The sequence below is a fragment of the Ornithorhynchus anatinus genome, chromosome 11, assembly GCF_004115215.2.
Source record: "Ornithorhynchus anatinus isolate Pmale09 chromosome 11, mOrnAna1.pri.v4, whole genome shotgun sequence".
NCBI lineage: Eukaryota > Metazoa > Chordata > Mammalia > Monotremata > Ornithorhynchidae > Ornithorhynchus > Ornithorhynchus anatinus.
The window spans coordinates 47,318,903-47,346,744 of record NC_041738.1 but is presented as its reverse complement, the minus strand read 5'-3'; the positions used below and the strand labels follow the sequence as shown (position 1 = coordinate 47,346,744).

General features: G+C 44.1%; 1 protein-coding gene across 3 annotated transcripts in view; it reads left to right on the top strand.

Moving 5' to 3' along the window:
• Positions 1–13,074, top strand: part of KLHL36 (kelch like family member 36) — a 36,305-nt gene extending 23,231 nt beyond the window's left edge. For all 3 annotated transcript variants that reach the window (XM_007671650.3, XM_029075419.2, XM_001509721.5), the window contains 3 exons: positions 3,937–5,010; positions 6,129–6,286; positions 9,775–13,074. In XM_007671650.3, coding sequence (XP_007669840.1) covers positions 3,937–5,010; positions 6,129–6,286; positions 9,775–10,330 — 1,788 coding nt within the window. In that variant the 3' untranslated portion in view covers positions 10,331–13,074. The remainder of the gene's footprint in view (positions 1–3,936; positions 5,011–6,128; positions 6,287–9,774) is intronic.
• The last annotated feature ends 14,768 nt before the right edge of the window (positions 13,075–27,842 follow it).

Below are 27,842 nucleotides of genomic sequence, written 5' to 3'. Positions count from 1 at the left end.
GACTGTGGGCAGGGGATGTGACTGTTTATTGCTGTATTGTACTCTCCCAAGTGCTTAGTACAGTGCTTTGCACACAGTAAGCGCTCAATAAATACAATTGTCTTTGGCCCTTGATGGTGTTTTTGGAGAAGCAGAGGTCGGTTTTACCGTGTTGCAAGATTGGGTCTCACCCCTGGTTGTCTTAACTTATCCTACCCTAAGCCTAATTTTAATCAGTCTTATTCTTTAGGGATCTCAAAAGATGGTCTACAGTTCCTTTAGCTAAACCGTCCCAGACTAAACAACACTTACGGTTGGAAAGTGTTTTTCTGATTAAATGTATATGCTTGGAATTAGCACAAATTTATATCCTCTTTTCCGGTCCCAGAGGAAACAGCAGTTGATTATTAAGATTCCTACCACAGCTGACGATGTGCTTTAAGATCATGTCCGAATCAATCAGTGGTATTTATTGAGTGCTTACTATGTGCAGAGCATTCTTCTTGATCTCAAACTGATTTCAGTATTCTCGTATTGGAAAGCAGCGTGGCTCAGTGGAAGGAGCCCGGGCTTGGGAGTCCGAGGTCATGGGTTCGAATCCCGGCTCCGCCACTTGTCAGCTGTGTGACTGTGGGCAAGTCACTTCACTTTTCAGTGCCTCAGTTACCTCATCTGTAAAATGGACATTAAGATTGTGAGCCTCATGTGGGACCACCTGATTACCCTGTATCTACCCCAGCGCTTAGAACAGTGCTCGGTACATAGTAAGCGCTTAACAAATACCAACATTATTATTATAGTAAGGACTTTCTTTCTGAGCATACTGGGAAGATCATGTTTTATCCTCTTTTGCATGTTAAAATAGCAGAGTAGCAGGATCCTCCAGGTCCCTCGCCACTTCCATCTTCTTTACCTCCTCCGGAAACCCCAAGAGGTAGAAGCTGTTTAGAGTCTGTTTTGAGGCTAGGTGAGAGTGTGATTCTTTATAATCCATAAAGGAAATAAGTAGGTTCCTGTAGCCTAACGATTATTAGCCATGGGCCACGTGCAGTAAAGGAAAAGTAAAACAATAATGAAGTATTTGAAAATCACTACATTTATGAAAGGGCTGTTTCTGTTATCCCCTCTCTCCCAAACTTTCCCATCAGTACACATAACACTGACTCCCGAGCCCTCCTACTTAATTCGTAAACCCCCTGTGGGACAGCGACCATTTCTGACCTAATTAACTTATGTGTGCCCCAGGGTTTAGGACAGGGCTTGGGAAGCATGTACTTCAGAGCTTAGGAAGCAGAGTGGCCTAGTGGATAAATTACAGACCTGGGAGACAGAGGACATGGGTTTTAATCCCGGCTCTGCCACTCGTCTGCTGTGTGACTGAAGGCAAGTCACTTAACTTCTCTGTGCCTCAGTTGCATCATCTGTAAAATGGGGATTAAGACTGTGAGCCCCATGTGGGACATGGACTGTGTCCAACCTGATTAGCTTGTATCTACTCCAGTGCTTAGTATAGTGCCTGGTCTGTAAGCCCATCAATGGGCAGGGACTGTATCTGTTGCCGATTTGTATAGTCCAAGTGCTTAGTACAGTGCTCTGCACATAGTAAGTGCTCAGTAAATACTACTGAATGAATAGTAATGCTTAACAAATATCTTTAAAAAGTGCTTGACACATAGCGAGTGCTTAACAAATACAACAATAATAATGAGATACCAATTTGAAAATATGTTTTGATTGAGTGGAAACGGTCAGCGATGTGTAGAGGCTCAGGTCTGACAGAAATAACTTTCAGTTGCTCTGATCTATAACAGCAATCACTTTTTTAATCATAGTAGAATAAACGCCTCAAAAACGGGATGAAGTGAATAGTAGGCTCAACTTGGGCTTTGATTGTTCTCGATATATTGTCTGCAGCGTGACTGTAAAAATGGTCATTATTACTGTTATCGTGGTATTGGTTAAGCACTTAGTATGTGCCAAGGACTTTTTTAAGCACTTTTAGTCTAAGTAGGAGCACCGTAGCCCCTGTGAAAAGAGTCCAGGCATGGGAGTCTGAGGACCTGGTTTCTAATCCCGGCTCCGGCATTGTCTGCTGTGTGTCCTTGGGCAAGTACAGCTTCTCCATGCCTCAGTTTCCTCACCTGTAAATTCAGGCTTCAGTACCTGTCGTCCCTCCTACTTAGACTGTGAGCCCCATGAGGGACAGGGACTGTGATGACCTGATGAACTCGTATTTACCCCAGCATTTTGAACAGTGCTTGAGACGTAATAAGCACTTAACAAATGCCATAAAAAAAACAAGTGGGAGGTACAGCGAGCATTGAATCAGAACAGGCAGTTATCCTGGCTGTTGGTTCAGGGGTGTGATGCGCTGTAACCTCTTTGAAGACAGGGATCTTGTCTACTAGCGCTATTGTACTCTTCCAAGCGTATATACAGTGCTCTGTACTGGGTAAGCACTCAAACGCAACTGGCTGATATTTCCCCAAACCACCCCCAAAGTAGATGAAGCTCAACAAGATTCTTATTGAACACTCCACGTTTACAAGCTGGGAAGGTCATGATCGAGTCTCTGGTCGGACTACTAAAAGTAATTATAGTGGTATTCGTTAAGCATTTACTGTGTGCCAGGCGCTGTACTAGATACAAGTAAATCTGGTTGGATGCAGTCCCCGTCCCACGTGGGGCTCACAGTCTCAATCCTCATTTATAGATGTGGAAACTGAGGCACAGAGAAGTGAAGTGACTCACCCAAGGTCACACAGCTGACAAGCGGCAGAGGCGGGATTAGAACCCATGACCTTCCGACTCGCAGGCCCGTGCTCTATCCGTTACGCCACGATGCTTCCCAGAATGACGAATGAGCCTCATTCCTGAGACTTAAGGACCGAGAACCCGGGCAGAGCAACTGATGACTGTGCTAGTGACGGGCCCAGTGCTGTTCTCTCTGCCGTTCGTGTCCCCACCACTGCTGTCGTAGCTTTCACCCTCTAGACTGTAAGTTCACTGTGGGCAGGGAACGTCTACCAACTCTGTTATACCGTACTCTCCCAAATGCTTGATCTAGTCGTCCGCACACAGTAAGCGCTCAGTAAATACAGTCGGGGAACAGAGAGCAACGAGCAAGCAAGTGGGCAGAGATGCAACATGTTGCGAAGGACCTATTTGTGCCCCAAGCGACCGCGACATAGGCCGATGCCATTCCATTGTGCCGGCATGTGCGGTTGCCTCGGTAGCCAGAGCGGTCCCCGCCTCCCTTGAGGTCTAGCTATCTTCTCTTTTGAGGAACATCCTAAGTGGTTCTTTGGTCAGAAACCTTCATCGCCCGCAGCCTAATCCCGACAGGCAGATCTGGGACAACAGCCCGGGTCTCCCGAGTCCCAGAGTGGTGGTCTTTCTCCTGGACCGCCAGCAGGCCCAGTGACATTAGAATCCGTATCCGATAAGAGATCAGAAAGGGTCAGAGGGTCTTGGGCTCCCGTGGGAGGAGCTGCTGATGGGAGCTTGTGAGAAGCAGTATAGCGTAGTGGATGGCGACGGGCCTGGGACCGTCTCCCCCGATTAGACCGTAAGCCCGTCAAAGGGCAGGACTGTCTCTATCTGTTACCGATTTGTCCATTCCACGCGCTTAGTACAGTGCTCTGCACGTAGTAAGCGCTCAATAAATACTATTGAATGATTGGGAGTCAGAAGGTCGGGGTTCCAATCCCAGCTCTGCCACTTCACAGCTGTGTGACCTCGGGCAAGTCGATTGACTTCTCCGTGCCTCAGTTACTTCACCCGTAACGTGGGGATTGAGACTGTGAGCCCCACGTGGGACAGAGACTGTGTCCAACCCGATTGGCTTGTGTCCACTCCAGCCTTTAGTACGGTGCCCGGCACCAAGTCAGGGCTTAACCAGTGTCGTCATTATTATTATCATTACTAACAGATGCCATAATTCTTCTTCTTCTTCAGGTGTACAGATGGGCCGACCATCCCAGCACCGTCCTGCAGAGGCTGAACGAGCAGAGGCACCGGGGCCTCTTCTGCGACGTCGTCCTGGTCGCCGACGAGCAGCGGGTCCCCGCTCACCGAAACCTCCTGGCCGTGTGCAGCGACTATTTCAATTCGATGTTCACCATCGGCATGCGCGAGGCCCACCAGAAGGAGGTGGAGCTGATCGGGACCTCGTACGTCGGCCTCAAGGCGGCGGTGGACTTCCTGTACGGCGGCGAGCTCCCCCTGGACGGGGGCAACATCGACTACGTCTTGGAGACCGCCCACCTCCTGCAGATCTGGAAGGCGGTCGACTTCTGCTGCGAGTACCTGGAGAACGAGGTGAGCGAGGAGAACTACCTCTACCTCCAGGAGCTGGCCTCCATTTACAACCTGAAGCGGCTGGACTCCTTCATCGACCGCTTCATCCTGCGCAACTTCGGCACGCTCTCCTTCACCCCGGACTTCCTGCAGAACCTCTCGGTCCAGAAGCTCTGCCAGTACCTCTGCAGCAGCCACGTGCAGCAGGAGTGCGAGCACGACCTGCTGCAGGCCGCCTTGCAGTGGCTGACCCAGTGCCCCGAGAGGGAGGCGGATGCCTCCCGGGTCCTGGAAAACATCCACTTCCCGCTCATTCCCAAAAGCGACCTCCTCCACCGGGTCAAGCCGGCCGTCTGCTCCCTGCTCCCCGGGGAGGCGGACTGCGAGGGCTTCATCGAGGAGGCGGTGAGCTACCACAACGACGTCGCCGCCCAGCCCGTCCTGCAGAACAAGCGGACCGCGCTCCGCACGGATGAGGAGCGGCTCCTGTTTGTGGGAGGGGAGATCTCGGAGCGGTGTCTGGAGCTCAGCGACGACACCTGCTTTCTGGACACGCAGAAGGCCCAGTGGGTCACGGAAACGCCCCTCCCGGCCAGGCGGAGCCACCACTGTGTCGCCGTGCTGGGGGGCTTCATCTTCGTAGCTGGAGGCAGTTTCTCAAGAGACAATGGAGGGGATGCAGCATCAAATATTCTCTATAGGTACGATCCCCGCTGTAACCAGTGGATAAAGGTGAGGCTCTGATGGATCGATTCTTTCTTGACGTGTTTTTAAGGGCTTTCCTAGACTTCGTTATGGCTTAAGAAGTGATTTTTTTTCCCCACTTTGATCTGAGAAGCAGCACCGTGGCTCAGTGGAAAGAGCCCGGGCTGGGGAGTCAGAGGTCGTGGGTTTGAATCCCGGCTCTGCCACTTGTCAGCTGTGTCACTGTGGGCAAGTCGCTTCACTTCTCTGGGCCTCAGTTCCCTCATCTGTAAAATGGGGATGAAGACTGGGAGCCTCACGTGGGACAACCTGTTGACCCTGGATCTCCCCCAGCGCTTAGAACGGTGCTCTGCACGTAGTAAGCGCTTAACAAATACCAACGTTATTGTTATTATTATCTGAGAAATAATTTCTCTATAGTAATTATAATGCTTGTTAAATGCCTACATTGTGTCGAGCCCCTTTCTAAGCGCTGAGGTAAATAAAGGTTCATCAGGTGGGACACAGTCCTTGTCCCCCGTGGGCCTCAAAGTCTACGTCTCAGTCCTCTTGGGTCCCACTTCCTTTGGGCAGAACGTTCTTGAGAGGCAGCATGGCGTAGTGGATAGAGCCCGGGCCTGGGAGTCAGAAGGTCATGGGTTCTAATGCCGACTCGGCCACTCGTCTGCTGTGTGACCTTGGGCAAGTCACTTCACTTCTCTGTGCCTCAGTTATCTCATCTGTAAAATGGGGATGAAGACTATGAGCCTCTCGTGGGACAACCTGATTCCCTTGTCTACCCCAGTGCTTAGAACAGTGCTCTGCACATAGTAAGCGCTTAACAAATACCAACATTATTATTATTATTCTCCATGCCTCAGTTGCCCCATCTGTACAATGGGGATTGAGGCTGTGAGCCCCACGTGGGACCGGGATGGTGTCCAACCCGATTTGCTTGCGTCCACTCCAGTACTTAGTACAGTGCCTGGCACCTAGTTAAGTGCTTAACAAATGCCGTAATAATAATAATGGCCCAGAGTATCCTTTGACTAATCGATGGGGGGAAAGTGACTCTTCTTGAGGGGGAAAACTGGGCTAAATGTTGAATGGTTTGGTTTGGTTGGGTTTTTTTTGAGTATTCGGTAAGTCACTACCTGTCTCTGCAGGTGGCCTCCATGAATCAGCACCGAGTGGATTTCTACCTTGCGTCCATCGTAGACAAGCTGGTCGCTATTGGCGGAAGGAATGAGAATGGAGCGCTTTCTTCGGTGGAGACCTACAGCCCTATAAGTGATTCCTGGTCCTATGTAGCAGGCTTGCCAAGGTGATAATGTAGCAGCGGGTGGGGGGTTTATGAGTGGAATTTTAACTGGGATAATTTGGGGCTGTTTCATCTATTGAAAATCTTGAGGCTTCCTGCGGAGAAAAATCACATTCAGAATCATCTCATTAAATTATTTTTCCCTGCCTTCTTAATCTTCAGAGATTTGTTGATCTGAACATCTTTGTCTGATGGAAAAACTATCTTGCACTAATAGGGTAATGGAGAAGCAGCGAGACAAGAGCATGGGCCAGGGAGACAGAGGAGCTGGATTCTAATCCTGGCTCCACCGCTTGCCAGCTCTGTGACCTTGGGCGAGTCACTTGACTTAGAAGCAGCGTGGCTCAGTGGAAAAGAGCACGGGCTTGGGAGTCAGAGGTCATGGGTTCAAATCCCGGCTCTGCCACTTGTCAGCTCTGTGACCGTGGGCAAGTCACTTAACTTCTCTGTGCCTCAGTCACCTCATCTGTAAAATGGGGATTAAGACTGTGAGCCTCATGTGGGACAACCTGATTACCCTGTATATCCCAGCGCTTAGAACAGTGCTCTTCACATAGTAAGCGCTTAATAAATACCAATATTATTATTAACTTCTCTGTGCCTCATCTATAAAATGGGGATTAAGACCAGTGAGTCTCACGTGGGAAATGGACTGTGTCCAACTTGATTAGCTTGTATCTACCCCAGTGTTTAGTGCAGAGCCTGGCACGTCCTAAGTGCTTAACAAATAAAAAATTTCATTTGTTAAATTGTCAAATAAAGAATATTTGAGGGTTGATTAGGCAGAGCATTCTTATGCCACCATTCTTTCCAGATCTCCATGTGGCCAAAGTGCTGGCAAGCCTTATCCTGCTTCTCCTATCTTCTCTCAAGAATACACCTTATTACGGCATAGTTTTTGTTCACGTCTTTAGCACAGCTAGCTGGTCACACCTCTGGCAATTAAAACTTCAGAATTTCCTACCAGAAAGTCTTTCCAGTATGTGTAGATGCTTCTCTGCTGTATTCGTACCTGCTTGTTTACTTTTCTAGAGAAAGGGACAAGACTACCTTAGGCGACTTGGAAGACATACATCATTTGTAAAAAGGCTTAACCATTCTGTGATGTAGAATTCTAATGATCAAGTGGAGAGTAGAGCGTTCTGTCCAGAATGATGGCCGGCGTGGTCCTGAGGTGTCGGAGCTGAGAACTTGCACTTCAAAATACTTTTTTAAACTTAAGATGTGCCCTGGGATAAAACTCTTCAAGACTGTAATAACCTCCTTTAAGGGCTGCTTTTCACAACAGCAGAAACAGGACAGCCCAGCTCAATTAATAATACTAATAATACTGTGTAGTCCCTACTCCGCATTGGGTTAGATAGAAGATGACCGGCCCATGTCTCTCGTGGGCAAAGTTCTCAAACTATTCAAGACTGTAATGGTCTTGAGGTGTCATGTTTCCTCAAAATTTCCTTTAAGGGCTGCTTTTCACGGCAGCAGGAACAGGACAGCCTAGCTCAGTTAATAATAATAATACTGTGTAGCCCCTACCCCACACTGGGTTAGATAGAAAGCGACCGGCCCTTGCCTCTCATGGGCAAAGTTCTCAAACTATTCAAGACTGTAATGGTCTTGAGGTGTCATGTTTCCTTAAAACTTCCTTTAAGGGCTGCTTCTCACGTCAGCAGAAACAGGACAGCCTAGCTTAGTTAATAATAATAATACTGTGTAGCCCCTACTCCACATTGAGTTAAATAGAAGATGACCAGCCCTTGCCTCTCATGGGCAGAGTTCTCAAACTATTCAAGACTGTAATGGTCTTGAGGTGTCATGTTTCTTTAAAACTTTCTTTAAGGGCTGCTTTTCACATCGGCAGAAACAGGACAGCCTAGCTCAGTGAATAATAATAATACCGTGTAGCCCCTACTCTGCATTGGGTTAGATAGAAGATGACCGGCCCGTGTCTCTCATGGGCAGAGTTCTCAAACTATTCAAGACTGTAATGGTCTTGAGGTGTCATGTTTCCTTAAAACTTCCTTTAAGGACTGCTTTTCACATCAGCAGAAACAGGACAACCTAGCTCAATTAATAATAATAATACTGTGTAGCCCCTCTTCCGCATTGGGTTAGGTAGAATATTACCGGCTTGTGTCTTTCATGGGCAAAGTTCTCAAAAGTCAGATGGTCAATTTCACTCTGGGTTTCAATATTGCCATCGGGTGGCAATTTAAGGTAGCCTGCATATAATAATAATAATGGTGGTATTTGTTAAGCGCTTACTAAGTGCAAAGCGCTGTTGTAAGCACTGGGGTAGATACAAGGTAATCAGGTTGTCCCACGTGGGGCTCACAGTTTTAATCCCCATTTTACAGATGAGGTAACTGAGGCACAGAGAAGTTAAGTGACTCGCCCAAAGTCACAAAGCTGGCAAGCGGCAGAGCCGGGATCCGAACCCATTAACTCTGATTCCCAAGCCTGGGCTCTTTCCACTGAGCCACGTTGCTTCTCACTGCATATGGGCCAGTGCTTTTAAGTCCTTGTACCATAATATTTAAAGGGGGAAGTGACCCATTTATTCATTGTCGTATTTATTGAGCACTTACTATGTGCCAAGCACTGAACTAAACATTTGGAAAGCACAATTCAGCAACAGAGAGAGACAGTCCCTGCCCACAACAGGCTCGCAGTCTAGTTCAACCCCTTCTCTGAACCAAGTGAACCCCTGGAATCCAGAAGCATCTCTGGGTCCCCAAGTAATGCGTATCAGTTAGTGAGAATTAACTGAGATGTGTTCATGGTCCTGAAGGCTTTCTCTTCGGTAAATGGGGAAATGACAGTAGACCGTAAGGTCCCGATAAAGAGTTCACCCAAGTTAAACTTATTTTAATGGCGAGGACCTTATTGTTGCGGAAAATCAGAAAATGTTTTATTAAAACTGCCTCTGTTTAAATCGTTTGTAAAAATGAGAAGCCTTTTACTGTGGTGTTCATGTAAATGAGCATTAACTTATTTTAATTAATGAACAGTGTGACATTGTTCATATTTAAGGTAAACAATAGTATTTGGCCACCTACTCTGTGCAGAGCTGCATATAATAATAATAATGATGATGGCATTTGTTAAGCTTTTACTATGTGCAAAGCACTGTTCAAAGCGCTGGAGAAGATACAAGGTGATCAGGTTGTCCCCCGTAGGGCTCACCGTCTTAATCCCCATTTTACAGTTGAGGGAATGAGGCACAGAGAAGTGAAGTGACTTGCCCACAGTCACCCAGCTGACAAGTGGCGGAGTCGGGATTTGAACCCATGACCTCTGGCTCCCAAGCCCGGGCTCTTTCCACTGAGCCATGCGAGGTACAGACAATCAATAGTATTTACTGAATGCTCTCAGTGTGCAGAGCACTGTACTAGGTGCTTGGTAGAGTGCCAGATCTGATTGTTGCTTTCAGAGCTGTCCCTTGATTTGCTGCCTAAGCATCTCAGTTGTTTGATTTTTGTTTTTCTTTCTAGATTTACTTATGGTCACGCTGGCACCGTCTACAAGGAGTGCATTTATATATCGGGAGGACACGATTATCAAATCGGTCCTTACAGGAAAAACCTCCTCCGCTATGACCACCGCACGGACGTTTGGGAAGAAAAGAGACCCATGATCACCGCCCGGGGATGGCACAGTATGTGCAGCTTGGAGGACAACATCTATTCCATCGGAGGCAGCGATGATAACATCGAATCCATGGAACGCTTTGACATTCTGAGCGTGGAGTCCTACAGCCCTCAGTGCAATCAGTGGACCAGATGTGCGCCCTTGTTGCAGGCCAACAGCGAGTCTGGTGTGGCAGTCTGGGAAGGGAAGATTTATATCCTGGGGGGGTACAGCTGGGAAAACACAACCTTCTCCAAAACGGTGCAGATTTATGACCCGGAGAAGAATAAGTGGTGCAGGGGGACGGACCTTCCCAAGGCTATCGCTGGAGTGTCCGCGTGTGTTTGTGCGTTGAAGCCCAGGCCGGAAGATAAAAAGAAAAAGATTAAAACAAAGAAGCATCAGGACCGAGGCCGATGACTCGGTGGGGATAACCCAGTCTCGGGGAGTGAGAAAGCAACAACTTTTTAATATCTCTTGGTTTTAAAAAAAAAAAAAAGAAAATAATGGGAATTTGTGAAACTTAAGGAAGTGTGCTGTGCATGTATTCCCGGGGATCCTGGCAAGAAAAGTGCTATTTTGGTGAGGTGGAGATGAATGTTCGGTAATCCTGTTGTACATTTAGCCGCAGCTTATCACATAGCTGGTGCCTGACAGTGCCGCAGATTAATAACAGGTTAATGTTACACAGACTGCTGAATACTTTTAACTTACTTAAAAAGTAAATAGGAGACAGAGGTCAGGGTGTCTGTATTTTATAACGTCGGTTTCCCTCCCAGCACAAAGACCTGTAGTGGAAATATTCAGACTACAAAACTCATGTGATAACTTTGTCAGTAGTCTCATCTCACTGAGGTTTTGTTTTTAATGCCTTTTAGAATCACTATTATTTAGTATGCAGATTAGATTGCCAAAAGTCTGGTACGTAGCGGTAAAATACTGAATTTCTTAAGCCGATGGCCTTGCTTGATTATTACATTGAAAGGATATCTCTCAAAGTGAGTTGCCCGACCAGGGTGAGATTAAGACTGCATTTTTACTTGAGACATTTCAGGGTTGTATTATTTTGTAAGGACCAGCTAGCACTGATGAGGGGAGATGGTCGATTTGAGCCTCCCATTAGTTAGTTGAACTGCCCTCTGGTGTCTAGTTGGCTGCATTTGGCCGATTCTGGCATGGAGAATCCCATTTTCTTGTTCTCAGTATTGAAACAGGGAAAGCTGTTGGGAAGTTCTCTGAGTTTCATTTATAGTCCTATGAAAGCAACTTCAGAATGAGAATATCCAGTTGAAAGTCTTTAAGATTGGGCTAACTAATGAAATTTGGTTTAGTGGGTTTAGTTTTTTTTTTTTACATTAGTTTTATTTTAGCTTTTACGGTCCACGCGAAACACCTGCATGACCAGTGTATTTTGGATAATATTCTTAATGACATTTCCAGATGTCAGTGGTTAATGCATAGATAATACAGCTACTACTTCTGGCAGACATCATTATGTTAACGTAATCATGATTGGTTTAGCATGTTGGATTCCAAAATCATTCTAAAACAATACCCAAAGCACCCAAGATCATGATTTGTTCAGCATGTTGGATCGCAAAATCATTCTAAAACTTAATACCCAAAGTACCCAAAATCATGATGAGTTTAGCATGTTGGATCGCAAAATCATTCTAAAACTTAATACCCAGAGAATCCAAAATCATGATTAGTTAGCATGTTGGATCCCAAAATGATTCTGAAACTTAATATCCAAAGCTTCCAAGCAAAAGCTAACCAACTCAGCCGCGTGGAGGACGATGAAAACTTAGTTTTAAAAAAAAATCAAAATACATACCAATTCAGTTTGGCAGTGGAGATTTTAATAATTCATCACAGTGATTAAAGTATTTAAGGAGCTGACAGAATCAATTGTAAATTGACAAGAACATTTTGCAGTGAGAGGGTTGAGAAAAACTTTAAAAATGTTTTAAATCACATTTCACTAATTTAAAATAATTATTCACAGAATATGTAGACCTTAGCATGGAAGCTCCTCATGGGTAGGAAACTTGCCACCACTCTATCTAGATTTTCCCAAATACAGTACCTGGTGGGTGTTCAATGAATACTCTTACTGCCACTAGAAATCTGGCTAATCGGGGAAAGCCCTAGAAATTCTTACCCTCCTAGGCTTCCTGTCTCATCTCCTAGTCAAGCCAGGAATTCTATTCTTGGATAGCCTGTGAGTTTGACAATAGTTTAATTGGGATCAGAGGATATGGAGAGGGAAGACCATAAATTTAAGCTATCTTGAAGGTTTTGGATAGCTTGAAAATGAGTGGAAGCTGTTGCTCCAATTCATGATAGGCTGAATTTCACTTATGGTGATTTTCATTCATTCAGTAGTATTTATTGAGCGCTTACTATGTGCAGAGCACTGTACTAAGCACTTGGAATGTACAGTTCGACAACAGATAGAGACAATCCCTGCCCAATGATGGGCTCTCGATTTTGATATTGCCGAAGTGTCCTCCAGTGTCCACTCACTTGCTGAGCGTATTAAGGATGACATTTTAGCCATGACTGAAATTTCTTGGATTTTCTGTGTTACTGACTTTAATATAACATTTTGTGGTGGGTCTCTCTCTCAAATGTTTACGGTGAAGACCCCATCAGCAGAATGGTACGGAGTCTAAAGCATCAGCTTTGACGGAGGGTGTGGTTGGTTTTTTTCCATTTTTAAGCAAGTACTCAGTGTTATTTACAATGGAATTGTATACTGTGAAGATGAATCAACTATACTATGCCTCCCTCTTCAAATGTCCAAAGGTTTTTGAAGATTATATAGTATTTGCTGCACATGTATCTTATTCTTAACCAAGTAAGTCTACAACAGAGACTAATTTCTTGCAGGTTAATATAAATAATCCAGTATTTCAAGAAGGTTCAGTTACTTAATCTATAAATTCAAAAAAGAATTTCACTTAAAATTATGGGCAATTTTCTGAGTAACATTTTAAATGAATATTATGTTACAAAATAAAAACAAAATTTGACTAACAAAGAGGATCAACATACAGCTTTTAAAGTTCATCTTCACGAGGACGAGTGATTTGTTTAGAGAAGCAGCATGGCTCAGTGGAAGGAGCACGGGCTTTGGAGTCAGAGGTCATGGGTTCGAATCCCGGCTCCGCCACTTGTCAGCTGTATGACTTTGGGCAAGACACTTAACTTCTCTGTGCCTCAGTTACCTCATCTGTAAAATGGGGATTAAGACTGTGAGCCCCACCTGGGACAACCTGATTCCCCTGTGTCTACCCCAGCGCTTAGAACAGTACTCTGCACATAGTAAGCACTTAACAAATACCAACATTATTATTATTATTATTATTTAGGTAGCTTAAATCAGTGTGAAAGGTTTTTGTTGTGAGTCACCTTCAACTGCCTCACTGCTCCAAAAAATTATCCATCCAGAAGGACTGCCCCATCACTGGAACAAATTCAGAGCATTTTAGCTGATTTTGATTGGGCTATAACCCTATGATTCCCCAAACCTAAAATGGCCATAAACCTCTTAAAATTTGCAATAAGCTCTAGCCCATTGCAAATCCTAAACCAAAACATTCATTCTTCTATGAATTGTTCATGAACCTGACTATACACATATGAAATCAGCTATGAATGATAGAATATCATCCATCTATTGACCTAGTATATGATCAATCAGTCGTATTTATTCAGTGCTTACTGTGCGCTGAGCACCCGGACCAAGCCCATGAGAAAATACAACGTAACAGAGATGGTAGACATCTTCCCTGCCCACAACAGAGTCAAAATCCATACGCTAGCCATGAAAGCTGAATTAGGTCAGTTTAATAGGAGTTCATAAGTTTTGTGAACTCACACTCTTCATCAGGACTCCAACAGCAAAAGGCAGCACTAGCCCATTTTTGGCATCTTCTGAAAAGTGGCTTTTTACGTACTAGATTGACTACCTTTTCAGAATACAGTGGCCCAGAGATAGCAGTGAATCCTCTATAGGCATTGGCCAAGTGATTTGCATTACAGATTTCAAATATCCATGAATAGTAGTGGTGGATTTTTTTTCGGTAAAGATTGTAAGAATGGAACACCAGCAAGAGTCCATTTCGGGGGGGAAATTTCCATAATACCACGTTCAGTAGGTAGTGACTAAAATTCCAGGTTATGAGCAAACCATCCAATGCCCACCAGCATTGAGATTTTTTGAAATTACTTAAACGTTCTGTAACACGGTTTGGTAATATCTTGTCCCTACTAGCCGAGTCAAGGTCTTACAGCCCAAGCTAGCCACTTGAAATTGTGGTCCACTCGCCCGGTCAGGATCTTCTAGTTTGTGGCTCAGTGTTGAGCCAGTTTTGATGTGAGATAGCCCTTCCATATCTTCAAGATGCCCATCAGACAGAGCTGTAAGTAAGACCAGTATAGGCTTTTTCACTGGCAAGTCAGTCTAAAGCTGTTCTTTGTTATTGCCATCAGTGATCTGCTGAGCGACTATTGGGAGCCATGACTTTTTCATTCAGTAGTATTTATTGTGCGCTTACTATGTGCAGAGCACTGTACTTTTAAAAATTGTCTTGGCCTTTTTAAAAAATTCAGGATTCTAATAATAATAATTAAGCTCTCACTATGTGCCAGGCACTATACTAAGCACTGGGGTTGGTACAAGTCACTTGGGTTGGACACTGTCCCTGTCCCACATGGGGTTCACATCCTCAATCACCATTTTCAAGATGAGGGAAAAGAGGCACAGAGAAGTGAAGTGATTTGCCCGCAGTCACACAGCAGACAAGTGGCAGAGCTGGGATTAGAACCTTCTGACTCCTCGGCCCATGCTTTATCCACTAGTCCACGTTTCTTCTCTGTATCTTTTTCTTTAATTAGACATGTCCTATTCTTTTTTAAAAACTTCTGATTTGCCTCAATAATGTGAAAGTAACTGTTAGGATCAGATGGATTTACCTGCTTAGATTTTGAGGATATATTTGACTATCTGTAAAGCAGCATCTCGTGAAGACCTCAGTGAGTTGGAATTTGATGCCCTGTGTTAAAATTAAACACAGAAGATGTGATGGAATATTTTAAACCTTTCAGTGTTGTTCCATTAAAAAACATTTTTTACTCTCAAACTTGGTAGTGTTCTTGCCATTCCTGCTAACAATGAAAATAATAATCTGTTTCTATTAATGCCATTCCTTTTTGTAGAAGATTATTTCAGCAGCTTCTCCTCAAATCCATTAACTTATTTTGCCATTTGGATTACACTGATTACTTATGTGCCTGAAATCTTGTGCTTGGATTTATACTATTGCTTTTTTAATTTGTAAACTTACAATCGTAAAGCAGTTATGTGTCTTTTGTTACACATAAAGAATTTGGCAGTGAGAACACGATTTATTTTAAAGTTGCATCCTAGTCCGAAGTTATGAAAATCAGTCTTCCTAATTGCTGTTTTCAATGTGTAGTTTTAAACGGAAGAATCCTAAATTCCCTCATTACCTGAAATGAAATGATCTGCTTAGACTATTAGAGGTGAGGGGATTTAACTTTTTTACGAATTGCACTTTCATTTAATCATATTTTTTGAGCGCTTACTGCATGCAGAACACTGTATTAAGTGCTTGGAAAGTACAATTCAATTCCGCATCCTAATCAACTCTGTTCTCCCAGGGGCACAGAGTGCAACAGCAAAGTAGGCAGGCATGAGGTCAGCACACTGTGAAGGGCACGGGAGGATTTTTACATGGCCATAGTGACTGCAACGTAGTGCCGATGTTAGCCTAATGCCATGTTCCGGTAGGTGGTTTGCCTTGGAAACTGCTGCGTTTTTGCGGCCCACGTTAGCCTGATTTTTTACAAACGTTCCTGCGGGGTTCGCCTATTTCCCGGAACACCCTGAATGGTTCTTCAGTCAGAAATCATCACCACTGATAGCCCATGAGGCCCTTCCCCCACTCGTAGACCTAGGACTAGAACCCAGATCTCCTGATCTTTTCACTGCACCAACAGTAAGGCCCACCTGTAAATTATTATTAATCATAAAATGATTAGTAACCTAATCTGTTATTCAGTAGAAATCATGTCCCTCTCAAACCCTCGCCCGTCTGATCCTCCCCTTAGTCAGTTGGCTCCGTCAGAGAAGCGGGAGGAGAAAGTTGCCGGGGAGTTTGTCTTTGGCTGGCACTGATCCTTGCTCCAGGCTGAAGGAGCTTCTCTGGGGGGAGGGTTGCATCCAAAGCAGCCCTTCCCGCTCCCTTCCCTGGGTCTTTGGAAACCTGGCAGCCACAGCCTCAATCGTGCCTTCCCCCTTTTCCCTGCTGCAACTGGCTGTCCTTCAGGAACCACAGACAACCACACAAATGACCACAAGTTTGATGGGCCCGCTTGAGGGGTTAGAAGACCTTTTCTCTCCCATCGCTTCTTGGTTCTTGGGGACCGATAGGAAGCAGAAGCTCAAGAGCATTTCCTTTCTAGGGACTCTGCACGACTCCCAGTGGGGCAGTTGGGCAAGGAGGTGGCTTGCAGCTGCATTTGGTGAGCTCTGATTTGTGGAATCATAGGACTTGTCTAAGGGCTCTGTGAATTGATACCTAGCCCCATACGGAGAAATTACCTCCTCATTTTCTAGACAATGGACAGCAAAGAGCTGGGAAGGAGGGGAAGAAACCAACTTTATGGAGCTGTTCAATGGGTTTATCAGCCCACAACTGTTCCTTCCTCCATGAAGTTTTCACCAGCTCTTTGTGCAAATACCAACGTTCTCAATGATGATAACTGTCAGGTGATCAACGGCATTGACCGTAAGCCCGTCAAAGGGCAGGGACTGTCTCTGTTACTGATTTGTACATTCCAACTGATTAGTACAGTGCTCTGCATATAGTAAGCGCTCAATAAATAACTATTGAATGAATTGACCAAGCACTGGGAAAAGAATACAGTAGTAGGTGGGAAGTTATTAAGACTCTAGGCTGTAAGCTCATTGTAGGCAGAGAATTTATCTGCCAACTCTGTTGGATTGTACTCTCCCAAGCGCTTAGTACAGTGCTTGGCCCAAAATAAGCACTCAATAAATCCCACTGATGATTATGATAAGACTTAAAACATAGTCCCTGTGAGACACTTCACAAATTTTAATATCGGGAGAAATCCTTTGGAAATAAAGGAAATACAATTCTCCCTTACGCTGCAAAATTAAAAGAAAGGGATAAATAAGTGGTCACACCTAGATAGAGATGAAATCAAAATTCTTGATTTCTGGCCCTTGGGTATCAGTCGGGCTGTTGTCCCGATGCTGCTTCAGTGGAAAGAGTGTGACTCTAGCAATAAGCAGACCTGGGTTCTAGTTGTGGGTCTGCAAGAAGAATGCCTGCTGGAGCCAGGCCACCAGTGCTGAAAGTTTCTAATTAAAGGACCACGTGGACAGTCCAAGAGGTAAAGAGGCCCAACGGGAATCCTGGTGTACAGGCCGTAAAGACCACAGTGGGGAGCTGGTGAAAAATGAGTCTAGAGCACACTATGGCAACCTGGGGTGGTCAATGTAGCTGTGAATGGGTACTGCATATAAAAACACCCTGCGTGCTCTTTGCAATGTGCAAAACGGTACTCGCCTAGTTGCTCCGGACACTTGGTGGCACAGCAGGAATATGCCTGGCAGGGATGCAAGTATTAATGTGCTGTACAATCCACTATCATTCTAATCAATTTCTTCATGTAGGTTTGTGGTTCTGATAAAGGATTAAGGACCACCCACAAAAACCATCTCCATCCCATTACGATATGTTAAAACTTTGGCTCAAACTTTTTAAATGGGACATTTTGAAGCGGCTATTGCCTTCTAGGACTTTTATTCAGTTGACTTTATTAGCCTTATTCCTCTCCTGTTCCCTTGCTTTCCTCCATATTCCATGTTCATTTCTGCTACTCCTCTTTCACCTTTGCTTTAGGCTCTGCTCTTATTCTTCCTGGTAATATTCTTGCCTTCTCTGCTTCTTATGCAAACACTTGTTAACCCAGCTTTTATTGATTTGTTATTTTACTGTGGTATTTGGTAAGCAATTATGTACTAAGTGCTGGGCAGCTAAAATACCAGCTTAGCCACTGTTCCTTACCCCAAAGGGCTCACAATTCAAGAGGAATGGTGAACAGGTATGTTATTCCCATTTTACAGATGAAAGAACTGAGAGATAGATTAAATGACTTGCCCAAGGACACAAAACAGGCCAGTGGCAAACTGGGATTAGAACTCAGTTCTCCTGACTTCCAGTCCTCTGCGCTTTCCATTGTCACACTGTCTCTACGTATCCTGCTTACCGTATATTAATATATCTGGCATTTGATCGACCTCAAAGCTCTAATGACCAGCATTTCTGATATTCCACGTAGTGCGGTTTTCTGTACACTGTATGTGTTCAATAAATACCCTTGACTAACTGATCCATTTCCCACCCTCGCCATTCCGAGAGCAATCTTGGGCTGATCCCTTTTGGCGAATGCCACCCAAAAGGAGGACATTTCAGAGATCAGGATAAATCGCCTGAGGGAGGAGCAGCCTTTTCAAATCAACTAGATCCCCTGAAGCCATGGCCTAGAATCTCCCCAGAGACTGGGGATAATAATAATTGATGATGTTGGTATTTGTTAAGTGCTTACTATGTGCAGAGCACTGTTCTAAGCGCTGGGGCAGATAATCAGCTCCCACGCGGGGCTCACAATCTTAATCCCCATTTTCCAGACGAGGTAACTGAGGCACCGAGATGTTAAGTGACTTGCCCGAAGTCACACAGCTGACAAGCGGCGGAGCTGGGATTAGAACCCATGACTTCTGACTCCTAAACCTATGCTCTTTCCACTGATGTGCTATTTGTTAAGCCCTTACTATGTGCCAGGCACTGTACTATGTGCTAAGGTAGATACAGGCAAAGCAGGTTAGACACAGTCCCTGCCCCACAGAGGACTCTGTCTTAATCCCCATTTTACAGATGAGGTAACTGAGGTATAGAGAAGTGAAATGACTTGTCCAAGGTCACACAGAAGACAAGTGGCAGAGCCAGAATTAGAACCCATGGCTTTCTGACTCCCAGGCTCGTGCTCTATCCGTTACGCCATGCCGCTTCCTAGGCATCCAGATGATCTGCTAATCTCATTAGTGAACCTTCTTCCCTGAGCAACCACTGGAAATGGATGAGAAACAGTGTGGCTTCTAATGAAAAGAGCAAGGACACTGAAGTCAGGGGATCTTGGTTCAGGATTAGAACCATTTGCCTGTTTATGGCCTTGGGCAAAATCACTTAACTTCTCTTTGCCTCAATTTCCTCATCTGTAAAATGAGGATTTAATACCCATTCTCTCTCTTATATAGTCCGCGAGCCCCTTGAGTGTAGGGATAGTATCTATCCTGACAATCTTGAATCTATCCCAGTACTAAGTACTGCGATTGACACATAGTTCTTAATAAATACCACAGTTATTATTCAAAGGCTCATTCTAGTAACCCTGAGCCTGGGTCAGAACTTCTCTAATCCAGTTCTTCACTTCTCAGAATCTGCAGAGCTTTAGGAGATTTCCCAGGCCTTCGGGACAACCAGAGCAATGCCTAGTGGCTAGAGCACAGGCCTGGGAGTCAAAAAAAACCTGGACTCCAATCCTGGTTCTGCCACTTGTCTGCTGTGTGACCTTAGGCAAGTCACTTAACTTCTCAGTGCCTGTTACCTCATTTGGAAAATGGGGGTTAAGACTGCGAACCCCACATGGAATATGGTTTACGTCCAACCTGATTATCTCGTAATTATCCTCCCCAGCACTTAGTAATCAGGGGGCCAGTCTGTAGGGGGATGGACCCCCATCTTAGTCCCCCAAAGGGATTGCTTTGGCCCCTGCAGATTTGCCTCATTTGCTAATATCCATTTGTTAACCTACTTTCCATGTTCTCAGTGGGAACTAAATTGCTTGCCTTGAAATTTTATAGAAAATCCAACTTCACTTTGGTTTAGTAATTTCCTATTTGAAGCAATTAAATATGACATATTTAGGAAAGAATTACTTCCCGTGATTCTCAATAGTTACTGTGCTTGTGAGTGTTTGTGTCAGACTGCTGACTCAGTCAATGACACTGGAATAAAGATTTTTTTTTTAGCTCTGTGTTTTCCATTTAGTATCCAGAAATTAACAGCTTATCGCAAAACATTAGCAACAGAGTAAAGGACCTGATTATCTACTTCCATCCAGTAATGTTGTGTCTCAAGTAGTCCTTCGACATTGGTGCATCTTCTGTCATTAAATCACTGTCATGTTTTCTCATTTGCTTGGCCCGGCAGTCCAACTCTTTCAGATTCTGCAAAAAAAAAAAGTCATTAAGTAAAATGATTCTCTGTTGCAGGCCTGAATTCCAGGAGTTATATGTGGTTTTCATTTGAAAAAATTGAAACAGGATATCTGGTCAGGAGTTAAGAAGACATTCAAAGAAATGTTCTAATGTATTTTCAAGGTCTGTCTAAGCTAGCCAAATCAAGTACTCTAATCTCTTTCTCATCATTCTGATCATTCTCTCCATCACAAAGCAATTTACTTGTCAAAGTCCATTTCAAATCAAAAGTGGATTCAGTTTATCTCCAGATTTTAGCAAAGAGTACTAATGCTCTTCCATTCTGTCTTAACCTTATGGTTTTCATTCCCAGAAACACAAAGAAGCAAAGTGGCTTAGATCCCACATTAAAGGCAAGGCAGAGCCTCAGTGTTTTTTAAAATAGGTACACCAAGTCAAGGACCATGAGGGTTTTGGGCACATTTTCATCCACACAACTTATCCAAACTCAAATCAGCAATCCTCTGAGATCTCACCCAATTTAACCATTAATTAAAAGCAGAAAGTTGAGTTCGACATGCGAAGAAATACTGGTTGCTTAAAGAAAAGGACACTGTGGGACCAAATACATCAGTTGTGCGTGGATTTTGAGTCCCGGTGAAAGCTAGAATCTATAGTTCTCTTTGTACTCCCCAGTGCTCGGCACAAAGTTAGCGGCTCAATAAATAAAACTGATTGAGAAACCAGAATAGCAGGCTAGTGCTGGCGGGCCTCTCTGTTCTATTCCTTCCACATTTCATGGCCTGCTATGTGGCTCCAGAATAATTTATAATCACTGTCCTAAATGCTGGGGGAGTTACAAGGTATTCAGGTTGGTCACAGTCACTGCCCAACAAGGGACTCACAGTCTTCATCCTCATTTTACAGGTGAGGTAACTGAGGCCCAGAGAAGTGAAGTGACTTGCCCAAGATCACCCAGCAGCTCACGACCTTCTGACTCCCAGGCTCATGCTCTATCCATTAGACCACGCCGCTTCTCCAATTTTAGAGAGGGATGAGAAGACACGATAGTCACAAACACAGGAAACACAAAAATGCAGTGGAGTAGGTGCCCAGGATGGGCCCCTCGACCTGGGTGGCTGGAAAGGTCCGAACGTGCCCGGCCCTGAGGACCGGATGCTGACCAAGCAGGGCAGAGGCCCGTGCAGCTGTTCCTGGGTCGGGGGTGTCGGCGGGGCCGAGCCTCGCTCATTGTGGGCAGGGAATGTGTCTGCTTATTGTTATATTGTACTCTCCCAAGCGCTTAATACAGTGCTCTGAACACAGTAAGCGCTCAATAAATATGATTGAGTTGAATGAACAGTGGAGGATCAGGTCAGGAGCAATTCTGCCAGACATCCTGCCGGGCTCTGGACATCCCGCTGGGGGTCCAGCCATCCTCCCGGGGCCCGGCCATCCTGGCAGGGTTCGGCCATCCTCTACACTGTTACCTCATCCTTTAGACAGTAAGTTCATTTTAGGCAGGGAACGTTTCTGTTATATTGTACTCTCCTCCCAAGTGCTTAATACAGTGCTCTGAACACAGTAAGTACTCAATGAATATCGATCGACTGACTGACTGGCAACGGGATGGGTGCTTTTATCTTGGCGGGCTGGGAATATTTTGCTCCTTAACATCTTTTAGAGGCGTCAATAAGCTACTGGGGAGATTGGACAGATGGCAGTAGGTAAAATAGAGAGGCACATACTCTTTTCTCTTCCCAGTCAATCAGTCTCATTTATTGAGCCCTCATTGTCTAGCCTACTGCCTAGAGAGACATAATGGTGCTCATTCAAGAAGGGGCCCCCTCTCTCCCTGAAGAGAAGCAACCTCCTGCTGGGACTGTGTCCAATCTGATTAACTCATATCTCCCCGCCCCCCCCCCCCCGTGCTTAGAACATTGCTCAGCACATAGTAAACGCCTAATAAATAATCACAATTATTAATGGAACCTGCATGCACTATTTGAAAAGCACCGCAGTCCTTACTTCAGTTTTATGGCCTTCAGACATGCTCATCGTTGAGCAGCTGATAGTCAACCACTCTGAGCCCCAAAGCACGTCTGCACATATCAGTAATTTATTTATTTATTCAATAGTATTTATTGAGCGCTTACTATGTGCAGAGCACTGTACTAAGTGCTTGGAGTGTACAAATCGGTAACAGATAGAGACAGTCCCTGCCCTTTGACGGGCTTACAGTCTAATCAATGGCCGTCTCTCCCTCTAGAATGTAAGGGCCTTGTGGGCAGGGAACGGGCCAGCCAACTCTGTTGCACTGTACTCTCCCAAGCACTGAGCACAGCGCTCTGCACACAGTAAGTACTCAATAAATACCATTAATCGACTGATTTAAACACAGCAAAATACCACTTGCACGGCCTTTGCCTCGTTGGAAAATACGGTATATGATTCGCTCTTTTGAGTCTCCGAAAAGTAGGGAACAAGAGATCAGTTTCTCCAGCTCTCAGATTTTTAATATTTTAAAAGAATAATATTTGACAAGTACATTATCTAATGCAATTCAAAGAATAGACAGAGAAGAGGAATGGTTGGGCAACCTGTAGTTTTCTTTTCCTCAACCTCTGTCTCTCTCGCTAGAGAAGCGAATCCCTGCTCTGCCACTTGGCAGCTGTGTGACTGTGGGCAAGTCACTTAACTTCTCTGTGCCTCAGTTACCTCATCTGTAAAATGGGGATTAAGACTGTGAGCCTCACGTGGGACAACCTGATTACCCTGCATCCACCCCAGCGCTTAGAACAGTGCTCTGCACATAGTAAGCGCTTAACAAATACCAACATTATTATTATTACTGTATCCTTCCCTCCAAGACCTCCACCTTCGGCTTTGACTTCCTCACTCCTGTCACTTATTGGCTATAACTCTCGGGGTCTGAAGTTGCTGCATTTCGGTTGAACTGAATGCCGAGCTGACTGATAAATCTGCCCGGATCCCAAATGAGGTGGGATAAGGGCTTCCAAATTCCACTCCCCAGTTTCCCAGAGCAGATGGGATTAGATCTGGGGTAGGAGTAATCAGAGGTTCAGACCAACTCCTGGGGACCAGACCACCCAAGCTAAGAACCCAGTTGGTAACTAAGGAAATTGGCATTCAGATTGCCCTTGAATGGTACCAGTTCCTCTTAAATGCACAAAAGCTTCACCTCCATTTTTCTTCAAAGTGTATTCTGCTCTAGCCACTTGAGGTTTTTCTTTTGGTCAGAGCCAGTTTAAAAGGAACTTTCACCTTAAAGCTCTCATACATTTGCTGAAAAAGTGACTGGTTCTTTATTTCCTTCCTCTGGGCCTATTCCCCAAATTAATGTCCTACTGGGCTTTGTTCAATTTGGCTTGTCACACTGTGTCTTAGTAGAAAAACCACTGGGTCTCTTGGAGTTTGGTAATTATGCATACTCTGTCTTGGCTAATTTGCATCGTCAAAAGACGTGCTCACAGAAGTTTTATTACAGTGTGCTCCCCTCTCTGAGGAGAAATGGTAGGGGAACAATAAGTTACATGGGCCACAACCACAGGTATTTCTAGTTGCATCTCTGAAGGAGCCTCAGAGGTTATTGAGCTGCATTCTTTGTCCCTAACCTTAATTTGATAACCAGCGTGGCCTAGTGGAAAGACCATGGGCCCGGGAGTCAGAGGACCTGGGTTCTTATCCCGGCTCCACCACTTGTCTGCTGTGTGACTTTGGGCAAATCACTTCACTTCTCTGTGCCTCAGTTCCTTCATCTGCAAAATGGGGATTCAATACTTGTTCTCCCTCCTAGTTAGACTTTGAGCCCCATGTGGGACCTGATTATCCTGTATCTTCTCCAGCACTTACAACAATACTTGACATATAGTAAGTACTTAAATATTATTATTATTACCTTTTCTGTAAAACAGCAACTAAGATTGTGAGCCCCACGTAGCACATGGACTTTATCAATACAATGCTTGGTATATAGTACAATCTTAATAAATACCATAAATAAAAATAATAATTATTACCTTTATTATTGTACCTGTTACTATACATCAAGCACTGTGGTAAGCCCTGGGGTAGATACAAGATAATTAGGTTGGACATGGTCCCTGTCCCACATGGGGTTCACAGTCTACATAGGAAGGAGGATTTAATCCCTATTTTACAGAAGAGGAAACTGAGTCATAGAGAAGTCAGGTGACTTTGCCCAAAGCCACACAGCAGACAAAGGGCAGAACAGTGAGATGAGTTATGGAACCCTTGTAAAAGATTCAAATCCCTTGCCATTATCCAACTAACAAAGTAGTGAGAAATATATTCAGCATCATTTAGAGATCCTGAGTAATCCAATAGTAGTTCTCTGCCTGCCATCCTTCTGCTACTAAGTATAATAACCTGGCATTGAGAGAAGATGGGAGCTGAAATGGCATTATTCTTTCTTCTCTTGCACCTTTTCTCACTTCCTCTGCTGGCAACCTTTGCCTCATCTGAAAGATTCTTACAGCCTTAGAAGCTGACAAAAAAACCACAGCATCAGAGGATGTGTGAGGTTATTTTGTCCACCTCTCTGCTTTCAGGCTCTCAAGAAGCTCTTTGAGGGCAGAGATCATGTCTACCCACTCGACTGTCCTCTCCCAAGCATTTATTGCAGTGCTCTGCACACAGTAAGTGCTCAATAAATGCCTTTAATGACTGATGGGCCATATAACCCATCAAAGGAAAATGAAAATCTATTTTGTTTTTAAAAGATCCACTTTTCTCGGACCCATAAAATTCATGTTCTGCTCTCAATTTCATTAAAAACATTTTCCTAATGTGCAAAAACCTACAATTAGTGAAAGGAAAGAGTTATGATGAAAATTTCAATAGCCATTAATACTTTCAGCTCAAGCAGTATTTTACATTAACTTCACATTCATGGTTCTAAGATAAATAATTTACAAATGTTCAAATGTCACATTTCTCCTAAAACTAGTGATGGTGTAGAGACGAGAGTCTCGATGCCTAACAAGGAAACAATGTTATTTACCATATTTAAGAGCCCACATGGTGCGATGCACTGTACTAGGTACCTGAGAGGTATAGAATAAAGTAACATGTTGCCTTCCCCCAAGAAGCTCATGCTCTACAGTGAAAATTTCACTTATAAAAAGTCAAGATCTTATTTCTTCCTTCCAGATTCCCTGAATAACTCTGGGGCGATCCCACTTAATAAAGAGTGGAGTGATTCTGTTTCTGACAGTTATCTGCTTGCTAAAGAATCACTGACTTAGATGATTAACACTCATGAATACCCACCTTGGTTTCTTTCATTATCTTTGTGAAAGGTTTCTTTGCCTTGGCTTCCCTATAACTTCTACAAAATTTTTTTGAAGAGAGAGTGTAGAGGGGAAAAAGCCTAAACTGACAAATTATACTACTGAATTCGGATTCTGAAAAACAGTAAGTTTTTGGTGTGGAATATCCTTCATGATTATCATTGGAGAAGGATTAAAAAGATTGATCTTTAAAATGGAAATCTTTAAATATTGTAAAGGGAAATTGTTAGTGCAATACATCTCCTTAAGTAAACATGTCTCCAAGCAAGCTTTATGGCATCTAATTCATGTCTTAATGAGTCAAATTTTGATTGGTTTATTAAGGATGAATAGAAAGCAGATGCATACACAGCTAGAAATCATAATTTTTCACATGGAGATGAGGTTCATATTAAGATAATAAACTTTGCCATAATTTGTACACATAAATTCTCTAGGAGTCAACATGTTAATATCCTCCAGCATGAAAAATTAAGGGTCTTTTTGATGTGTGATACTGTGGCCCAGCTGTGGTTAATACATATTTCACATGGCAAGCAAGATTCATGAATTACGTTATAGCCTAAACCCTATCATTTTTCAAGCTTTTGGCAAAAGTCTTCCTAATTGGATTTTGTGGGGTTTGGGGGTCAGAGTGCTTGTCCCAGGCTCTTTGGAGGCATTTTTCTTTGTAGATCCCAGAAGGACCAAGCCTCCTTGAACTGAAATGGCATATGCTATTATGTTCCAGTGGCTCATTCATACAAATGGAATCCCTAACTGGTTAGGCCAGTGATTTTTCAAACTCTTCTGACTGAAAGCACCTTAGAGTCAATGTTTCATATTTTCCCCAAATCCCCTTCCTCACCATATAAATGCACAACTTCAGCTGAATATCTCAGAAAGCTTTTTGACTAGTGGGCCATCCATGTTATGGGTTTCCTTTCGTTCATTCAATCATATTTATTAAGCGCTTACTGTGTGCGGAGCATTGTACTAAGCACTTGGGAAAGTACAATACAACAATAAACCGTGGCTACTGAGGCATTCCTCTGAAAGAGTTCTGTAGCATTGATTTTGGAGAGATTCATTCATTCAATCGTATTTACTGAGCACTTACTGTGTGCACAGCACTGTACTAAGCACTCGGAATGTACAATTCAGCAAGAGATAGAAACAATCCCTGCCCATCTATGGGCTCACAGTCTAAAAGGAGGAGACAGAAAACAAAACAAAACAAGTAGTCAGGCATCGATACCATCAAGATAAATAGAATCATAGATATATACACATCATTAATGAAATAGAGTAATAATATTTACAAATATACACAAGTGCTGTGGGGAGGGTAAGAGGGTAGAGCAGAGGGAGGGAGTAGGGGGAATGGGGAAGGGGGGGAATGTATCGACATTTGATAGTGTTTCCTCTAGATTGTAAGCTTGCTGTAGGAGGGGAATGTGTCCGTTACATTGTTGTGTTGCACTCTCCCAAATACTTAGTACAGTGTCCTGCACACAGTAAGACCTCAATAAATACGATTGATTTGATTGATTTCCAGGAAAAAGGAGTGACTCAAAGTATCAAAGGCCCCAGAGAGGTGGAGGAGAATTAAGTTGGGGTAGGGTCTGATAAGATTTAGCAAGGTCACTGAATGTTTCGCACAAACTGTTAGAAGGTTTGAGCCGACAATTCATGTGAAAAAGACTGATGCCCTGTTTCAGTCAAAGTTCAATACCACAACTCCTGCTCAAATGGTATCTATAGATGGTGTGCAGCTTAAAGCCTTTAAAAAATACCGCTTCTTGGGAACCATGCTTTTGCAAAAATCCGTAACTGAGTTATATTCAAGGTGCGTCGGCACGAACAACGCAGCCCTCGGAAAGCTGAAACATTGGCTCTGGAAAGAAAGGGGAGTCTTCCCTCAGGAAGCCTTCCCTCACTAATCTCTCATATCCCCATCCTATTTTCCCTCCTGATTACATTACCCATACAGTGGAGTTCACACCTCCTATGCTCTTAGGTATTTACTAATTATGGTATTTGTTAGGTGCTTATATGTGCCAAGCACTGTTTAAGCACTGGGATAGGTACAAAGTAATCAGGTTGTCCCATGTGGGGCTCACAGTCTTCATCCCCATTTTACAGATGAGGTAACTGTGGCACAGAGAAGTGAAACGACTTTCCCGAGGTCACACAGCAGACAAGTGCGAAGCAGCGTGGCTTAGTGGCAAGAGCGCGAGCTTGGGAGTCAGAGGTCATGGGTTCTAATCCTGCCTCTACCACTTCTCAGCTGTGGGAC